The following is an 8,995-nucleotide window of genomic DNA, read 5'->3' as shown; positions in this document are numbered from 1 at the left end:
TCCCCCCCCCCCCCCCCCAAAGATAGCCTATGTATTCTGAATCTACAGAATCTATATTTCTTTATAACATGCACATGATATAGAAATCCGCCTGTTTTCGCTTAACTCATTTTTGAATAAAAAAAAACAACTAAAGTTTGTGACCAGAATAAAAAATAAATAAATCGAATCCACAAGTCAGCTCTACTTTATTTTAATTATTTGAATGAGATAAAGACGCAAACTCAGGAGCTGGATTTGAGTCAATATAGGCTGTCTATAAAGACTATCTATCTTCAAATTCGTCCGTCAAATCTGAAACATAGCTTTATAATTCCATGAAAGGTTTATCATATTTTACAGCTTAAAAGACCTCAGATCGTCACACAGACGGAACCCTCTGGAGAACCTCTGGACAACCTTCTGAAGGCGCTTCAGATACACTAGAATGAGCTTCACTGTACGTTTAAAGTGCCTCAAAGTCTTCTTAATTCCCAGCGCATGGTTCCCGTTTTGGGAATCAATTCCTAACATTCTCTTTAGCCTCTTCGATGACCGTCAACTAGCATTTCAAGACATTTTTTTAAATTTGTGTGACAACTATAGCTAACGTTAATATAACGTTCTCTAATGGTTATTTTTAGGTCTCAGGTGCAAGATCTTGTGGATTTCAAGTGCCTCCTGCCTACACAGGTTCTTCACGATGCCATAGAAGAACCTTTTTGCCCAAATGGTTCCATAAAGAACCTTTAACATCTGAAGAACCTTTCTGTTTCACAAAAGGCTCTTTGTGGCTAAAGAAGGTTCTTCAGATTATAAAAAGGTAAGAAAGAGATGGTTCTTTAAAGAACCTTTGACTGAATGGTTCTTTGTGGAACCAAAAATGGTTCTTCTATAGCATCGCTTGAAGAACCTTTTGAAGCACCTTTATTTTTAAGAGTGTAGAGGTTTTGCAAAGAATCTGAAGAACCCCAAATGGCATCTTTTCATTTTTAAATCTTTAGTAGAAATTGAGTGCGCTTGCGAATATCAATGTGGATGCAGCTGCAATGTTGCACAACACGACGACATGCAATCTATCCCTATTAACGGCTTTCTTAAGTTCACATTAAGCTTTTAGGTGTGAACAAGACGCACATGTTTTTATTGTCACGCCGGCAAGTACAGCGTCAAGAAGATAACTAGATAGATCAATACAGCCCCATTTTGCGGGAGGTTTGCTTCTTCTGAATGCTGGAGTAATGCCATCTGACAAACTGATGGAGTGGGTGGAGGAGAGAGAGAGAGAGAGAGAGAGAAAGAGAGAGAGAGAGAGAGAGAGAGGATGGCAGCTCTGGTTGGGCGGATCTGACACTGGTTTGAGTTCGGACCGCCTCTCCCGATCCCCTCCTTCAAGCCTCTGGGGCTGCTGCGCTCGTGTTTAGTTTCCCTCTCATAGTCAAAGGAAGGATCGATTCCTTTGGGAAGAGACACAAATCACTTCAATTTGATCAAGAGAGAGCTAAGGATACAGCCTCCTCTTGATTTAGCCACTTTTGAGGTTCTTTTTTTTTTTTTGGCCTGACAAAGAAAAATCGGAGAAAAAGAAGACAAGAGGAGAAAAGTTGTTAGGTCATGATGACATTTGATATGAGATCTGCTTGATCGCACCAGCTGCTCCCAGGAAACATTATCAGCAGCACAAGAAAAGACGACTTGGTTTTTGTTTCCACTTTCAGGCTTGGTGACACCGGGATCTGTCCTGGTTTCCAAACTCCTTCCCATCTCTCTCTCTCTCAAGCGCGCGCGCGCGCTCTCTCTCTCTTTTACGCACGGGAGGTGGGCACCTGAGAACACTACCAACGGGAAGAGAGTGCGAGACATCCCGGTTTCATGTTTGGGATTCAGGAGAGCATCCAAAGGAGTGGGAGTATTTTGAAAGAGGAGCCCATCGGAGCCGGCATGAACGCAGTCCGAACATGGATGCAAGGCGCCGGGGTGCTGGATGCGAACACGGCCGCGCAGAGGTAAGAGACCCCCGGGGCTGCGACTGCGATCACCTCCCACGGAGCGCGGACCGATCGTGCTGCTGGCGTTTGTTTTGAGGAAACTCGATCCGGATCGTGGAGGATTAAGCCTTTGATGCGCTTTGCTTTGTCGTTTAGTGAGCTTTGATGAGTTCCTTTGGATGCAAAGTTTGGGTACTTTGCCAAAGCTCACCTTCTTTTGCATGCAGTCACATCTGGAGGTCCTAAGACCACTGGATTGAACATGCTGGAGAAATAATAAGAATAATAATTGCCTTATAATAGCCTAATAATAATAATAGCTGATAATAATAAAAATGATGAATTCATTAAGATTTCGCATATACACATGTATAGGCATTTTCAATTCTCCATTCAGTGGGACTAGAAATTAAAAATCCACTTTATTTCAATAACACGTCTATAATATCTGAAGGATGTTTTTAACACGGGCCTTTCTGCGTGTCTTCCCCGCAGTGGAGTGGGACTGGCCCGGGCGCACTTCGAGAAACAGCCGCCCTCAAATCTGCGCAAATCCAACTTCTTCCACTTCGTTTTAGCCCTTTACGACCGACAAGGACAGCCGGTGGAAATCGAGAGAACCTCTTTTGTCGGATTTGTGGAAAAAGAGAAGGTGAGTTTCCTGAACGGGCTTCTTCAAAAAACTGATTTTCAGCACCACGATGTCACCGGGCCACTAAATAGCTATGATCGCATATGCCTTTATGTTTTTTTGTTTATTTTTATTTTTAAAAGTGCATATTATATGCCTAGTAAACAGCAAAATCATGCACATTTGAAAACCGTTGAAACAATTCACATGTGAATATAGCCTATTGAAATCATATGTGATCAGTATGATCCAAATTATTGCAATTGAAATAAACATTTTAGGAATTAAATCGGATAGTTATTTCATATGAACAATGCTAATACAGATCAATTTAAAATGTAAGATTAAGGTTTAATATGCATTTCTTACATTTTATAAATAAAATTCCCGAATAGGTCTGTTCATTTTGCATGCCTTCAAAACTCAGTAACCTGTATTTTTTTTCAGCCGCCATAACAGAATTTTTCAACCATTTTAATAGAGCAAAATGTACATATTTATAAAAATGTAGGTCATGCATTAAATGCATGTAATGTTATATAAGTAATATGGCCTATAACTTACTATAATGCTATATATGACTAGCTACTTAGTGACATAACATAATACAGCTAAGAATAAATTAATTTGACCTCATACATTAAATTCAATTAGCCTACTAATTCTGTTTTGTTTAGCTATACACACGCAGTTAAAAAAAAAAAAAAAAGTATAACAAAAACAGTATTTGCGCTACAGCTGATTTTATTGAACAGGCCCAAACGATATCATTTTGTAAGCGCAGTAACTTTCCTCCCATTACTACCTATGTAGCGTATGATTTCAGACCTGTTGTAATATTATTTTCATGCACAGGAGACTACAGGAGAAAAGACAAACAATGGCATACATTACAGACTGCAACTTCTCTACAGCAACGGTAAGACATGCTCCTATTTGCGCGCGACGCTTCAGTTTGCGCACTTTCATTGATCGTGATTTGCAATTCATTGCACTAAAATAGCAACAGTAGCAGGTGCTGTCATTAGAGATCTCAATTTGACGAAGATTGGCAGTGATTTAAATCAATAATTTAACCGATCGAGACTGTTTCTGTCTGAACAATTAAACGCAATCAGTGATTGACTCCTCGACACCAACTAATTCTCATTTACTTTCTTCAAATCAAAGCATGGCTCTTCACAATGAATCAGTTTGATTTTAAAGCATTAATAATTCACTCAAGGTTTAAATCAATTAGAAACCCATTTCCAACCATGCACGCGGTATTAATAGTTAATGTGTTTTTCTTGGAGGGAGTGTGAATTGATCATGTTCATTAGTGTGTAATCTGACAGCCTGTCTATCATTTGTCATCTGGTCAGTTTTTAATAAACCAGCTGTTAGTTCTGCCACCTCTCAAGCATATTGTGCACGGTGCTTTTGTAAACGTTTTCATCACTAGTTTCCATCGCAATAATTTCTGTCATTTTGAGTTTTGATTTTATTCATCAGTATTACAATTCAAAGTATAGTTGAAAAGCAACGGCAAGTCGTGATTTTGGCACCATTTAGATTTGAATTTAAATAATTAAACTATATTCATTTTTAAATTCAATGTGTTTTCATAAAGAATTAACCATATAAATTAGTCATTAGAAAGTAGTATATAAACTGTTAATTATGATATGTGACATGGGCAGGTGTGTTCAGTGTTAAAGTTATAATTAGGCTATACATTTTTTCCATCACAAAATATCTTCTCTAAAAAAATGATAGTTCTTTAGTTCTTTAATGTATATCTTCCTCTATAAATATAGTATGCGAAAATACTTTGTTTGACATATATGGCATATATTGTTAATTTAATATGTGGACATATTACAATACAATTAGGCTTGTGTTATTTCAGGAGCATTATGCTTGGTGCAATTACAGTGCATTGCAATGGCCGATTTAGAGATAATGAATGTGAATGTGTTTGTGGAAAATGTAATGAAAAGCACGTGCTGATGTCAAGTTTCTGTGTGTTCCAGGCATCAGAACAGAGCAGGATTTTTATGTAAGGCTAATTGACTCCATGACTAAACAGGTAAGGGTTCATCTCGTCCTATGCACCACCATCTGCGCATGTCACCAGAGGCTAATTCATACATGTTGGGGCATGCATACATACTGTTTGTGCCCCGTACAGATGAATCTCACAGCGGAGAGCATGCGTATCTCCCAGGGGCAGTGTCACATTTTTACATGCAACATTGGATGTCCTGTGGCCTCTTTTGGACTTTTTCTGCTCGACGGTTTGAAAGTTTGTTTGGTGTTTAACTGTGCGGCAAAGAGTGTATTTTTAGGGCACCCATATTTTTTTTCCGGATTTTTCTTATCAGTTTAGCTCTTTCTAGACTTTTCGTGAACATGTTTGTGTTTCCCGTTGGTGTGGTTCACATGTCATGCTCGGCTGCTTTCTTCTGAACTCTAGCTTGTTTCATTTCTAGTATGTACAATATGGCAGATCTACATTATTAGTGTTGCCTGTTTCCTGTTTCCTGTTTGATTTTATCTGTCACCGAAGACATGTGTGGCCCTGGGCTAGTGTCTGGATGTTTTGTTTTTTTTCTGACCTTGGATCAGCCCTAATTAGCATGTAATGGGAATTAGCGATTAGCAAAGAGAAACATATCCGTGTTTATTAGCCGCCTGCTGCAAACTGAGAAAGGCACCACGCTAGGCTCTTTACACTTCGCTAACGGTCGCTAACTTACCTGCGGGCGGCAGCTCCCTCTCCCTCCCGCCTAAGTTGCGTGGCGGGAAACATCAAAGCGCATTAAACCCCAGTAGCTGCCACTTTGACAGCGCTAGTCTGGCAGTAGGTAGAAGAGCTGTTGTTTCCTAACTATCTGCTTTGCTGCACTTCGTGGGAGGACATGGCACTTTTGAGCGAAGTGTCGCTAGAGCGCTGTTTACCAGTGTCAAGTTAAAAAATAATCACCCAGACGCCTCGGCTTCCCCCTCACAAATCTTTTGTAGTTGTTTGCCGGCAGTTTTCATGTCAGTGTTCTCGGAATATATTTAGCACTTGTATTCATTATTTTCACGCAGGTATTACAACACGTGTAATAGAAGTCACAAGGAATGAGATTGCGATCCCCTTTGCTGCCGCATTGTGTGCGGGAAACTTTCAGATGTGAAGACAACCTATGGTTAAATCACTCGCTAAAGGGATCCGCTTAGAACTACACTTAAAGATTGGGGAACATGTGTAACGGCAGTCGGAGGATATCAAATCCCCTTCTCCAACGACAAGACAGCTAGTTACCTTGTAACAGCTCAAAAAGCACTGTAGCGAGTGATATATTTACCGCGCCAACAGCTCGGTCGGCTGTTGTCTTTGATTTCCTCAGGTGAATGAGAGCGAGAGAGAGTTCGGGATCAGATGTGGTTTCGCTCTGGGGCAGTCAGACCTGTTGAGAGGGTGAAATGAGACCTGGATACCGGCTGACCACAGGACAGCTACAGGTGTCTCGGCCCATGTTGCGGCTCGGGCTAAAAACAAGATTTCAGATTGAAGAGTAGACACTCTTGAGAAGGGAGTGCGGATGTTACTCCGCTGGCAGTCGTTATCGGGTTACAGACGACCTGAGTACCCTGTTGAAAAAACCAGCATATGCTGGTTAGGTATGTTTTGACGCTGGGATGCTGGTTTAAGCTGGTCCTTTGCTGGTTTATGCTGGTCATGTGCTGGCAAAGGACCAGCATAAACCAGCAAAGGACCAGCTTAAACCAGCAAAGGACCAGCATAAACCAGCAAAGGACCAGCTTAAACCAGCAAAGGACCAGCATAAACCAGCAAAGGACCAGCTTAAACCAGCAAAGGACCAGCATAAACCAGCAAAGGACCAGCTTAAACCAGCAAAGGACCAGCATAAACCAGCAAAGGACCAGCTTAAACCAGCAAAGGACCAGCATAAACCAGCAAAGGACCAGCTTAAACCAGCATCCCAGCGTCAAAACATACCTAACCAGCATATGCTGGTTTTTTCAACAGGGTAATCTTTTGTGATGTTCGATATCCCCGTCGGCCTTCTGTAATCACTCAGAAGCGGCCGTGAGATGCTAGTTATTGGGCTGTGGAGTGAGTTAAAGTGCGACATTAATGACATTTCGCAGACCGAAAGGTCCATTCTCCGTCGTCAACGACGTATGACGCACAGCTCACACAGAAAGTCACTTTCAAACCAAGCAGTTTTCTCATGACCTTTGCGCGAAATTTCCAATCGCACGGATTCCTGGCCGAATCACTGAACACAGAGCGCAGCGCTGATTCAAATTTGTTAGCAAAACTGTTACTTTCTAAGTGGCTGTGGGAACAAGTGCTAATCACAGAGGCTGCTACAGTGTTTCGTAATACTAGCAAGGCTAAAACACTTACACTCAAAACAGCTAAAACAGCTTTAGCTTGGACTGTAATTAGTGTCCAGATTTGCTGTTATACTGCGGGTACAGAGCTTATTATTCTGTGGCCAGACTGATTTACTCTTGCAACTGCGCAACAGTTACGCTTGTTATTTTGGTAGTTACTGTCACAGGCAAATTATTGGATTCAGCAGATACCGTAAACATCTCAGTGTTTTACATTTCAAGCTATAGTGCTAATTTACTGCATCTGTTGTTTTAGCAGTGGCCTAGCGGTTAGCATATGTGCTCCGACTCTGACATGCTGAGCTGTAGCGCATTTCTCTTTTGTTTTGTATTGTTTTGTTTTTCATGCTTTTAACATGTATTTAACCCAGAATACTTGAGTTTAGGTGGCTGAGGGAAGAATACTTCACACGCTAAGATTCTAGCATGCTAATTCAAGGAATAGTAACGTGTGTTAAATGCAAACCCCGCCCCACAGTTTTCATTGGTCAGCTCAATCACTTGGTCACCTGTCAAGAAAAGTTTAAAATTCATGGATTGAGTTCAGAGTTCAGAAACATCACAAATGGTTCAGATTGCGACAAGCAGTAATGTTTTTTATCAGGATGTGCTATCGAGGCTATACCAAGGTTAACGTTAGGCATTAGTATTTGCGTAGACAGTAAATACTGTGATTGACGTGACCAATGAAATCTTTAGAATTGGCAGTGGGGCGGGATTTGCACTTGACAGGTTTGGCGAAAATAATCACACCTTTATACTGGGATTGCAACTCATAATGGTGCACAAGAAGGAGCTGGGGACGTGGGGGGCTTTTAGGTGTGAGTTTGACAGTTAGAACTGTGATCAGCAGATTCAGCGCCGACACAAACATCTGACAAACATAGCGCAGAGACAGCAGACCTCCCACGTTCCTCCCTCATCTATCCTACTTTTCCTTTTCCTCTCTCATTACCTCCTGGATTGTTTATGTTTTTAAGATGCAGTGCGAGATGTTCGTTGTTTAGCTTGAGCTAACTTGAGCTTGAGCTAAACTTAACCAGTGAGTCAGACCACGCCCTCTCTCCAAAACCCCGCCCTCCAAAGGCAGATCAAATGCAAAATGCATTGCGATTGGCTTGGCAATACACATTTCTTTTCACGTGGCTTTATCAGTTTTTTTAACCCATCCACTCCACAACTCTCTTCTTTTCAGCCTTGTTTTGTTCCCTGTTCTCCTGCTCAAATTCTCGCACCGTCTAGAAGTCCCTCAGATGTCGGTTAGCTGTCTCTAGAAACCCTGCGTCTATTCTCCTGTCTGTCTGCCTGCCCAACTCTTGCTCTCTCTTCCGCTTCTCTTGTTTCTCAGGCTTTATGTCTGAACAGCTGATCAGGGGTGGGGTGGGATACTTATTCGTGTATGTGAACGCTTCTGTGTGTGTGGGAGAACAAAGAGTGAAATCACTGCCAAGACAGCACCTCTTTAAAGGTAGCGCAGTGGCCTGGGAAAAAAGGCAGCCGTGTTCTTAATGGCATGCTAACAGATGATGCCAACTGTGTAGGAAGTAGGTTTCCATGTATTTATAGCATCTTGTTTACTTGCCTTCGATTTCAGACGTCACATCAAAGCCAGTGAGGAAAACGCTGGATGAAATATGAAAAGTGTGCTTGGCGAGATGAAATATGTATTACAAGGCATATGAATGTTGCATGCTTGTTAATGTGCCCTTCTCGCACTTTGGCACGCAGTTAAAGCTGCCCTAAATATCACACTTGTAACATTAACATAGGGTAATTTTTTATGCGCCACCTTTGCACATTCGATGTTCCTTCTAAATCAAAAAGAATCTATTTCCTGCGTTTATCACAGCACTTCCTGTTCTTTGATCGCAGTAAAACGCAGCCAAGGCCTTTAAAAGTTATCAAGATGGCACACTTTAAGAGCCGGTAACCTAAAATTTCCCTTTTGAGAGCGCTTAATACAAACAAAATATACAAAGACTAATTCATCTTTATATGA

At 41.3% G+C, this 8,995-nt stretch overlaps 1 protein-coding gene across 4 annotated transcripts in view; it reads left to right on the top strand.

Annotated features, from left to right (window-relative positions):
• The first annotated feature begins 1,375 nt into the window (after window positions 1-1,375).
• The window catches only part of LOC107661735 (transcription factor COE1), a 155,970-nt gene continuing 148,350 nt past the window's right edge, over window positions 1,376-8,995 (top strand). For all 4 annotated transcript variants that reach the window (XM_016451493.1, XM_016451494.1, XM_016451491.1 and 1 more), the window contains exons 1-4: window positions 1,376-1,985; window positions 2,463-2,619; window positions 3,454-3,517; window positions 4,614-4,669. In XM_016451493.1, the coding sequence (XP_016306979.1) occupies window positions 1,852-1,985; window positions 2,463-2,619; window positions 3,454-3,517; window positions 4,614-4,669 (411 nt within the window). In that variant the 5' untranslated portion in view covers window positions 1,376-1,851. The remainder of the gene's footprint in view (window positions 1,986-2,462; window positions 2,620-3,453; window positions 3,518-4,613; window positions 4,670-8,995) is intronic.

This window comes from Sinocyclocheilus anshuiensis, unplaced genomic scaffold, assembly GCF_001515605.1.
Source record: "Sinocyclocheilus anshuiensis isolate Anshui unplaced genomic scaffold, SAMN03320099.WGS_v1.1 scaffold207, whole genome shotgun sequence".
Taxonomy (NCBI): domain Eukaryota; kingdom Metazoa; phylum Chordata; class Actinopteri; order Cypriniformes; family Cyprinidae; genus Sinocyclocheilus; species Sinocyclocheilus anshuiensis.
Note: the sequence above shows the minus strand (reverse complement) of the source record. Positions and strands in the feature narration are given on the sequence as shown.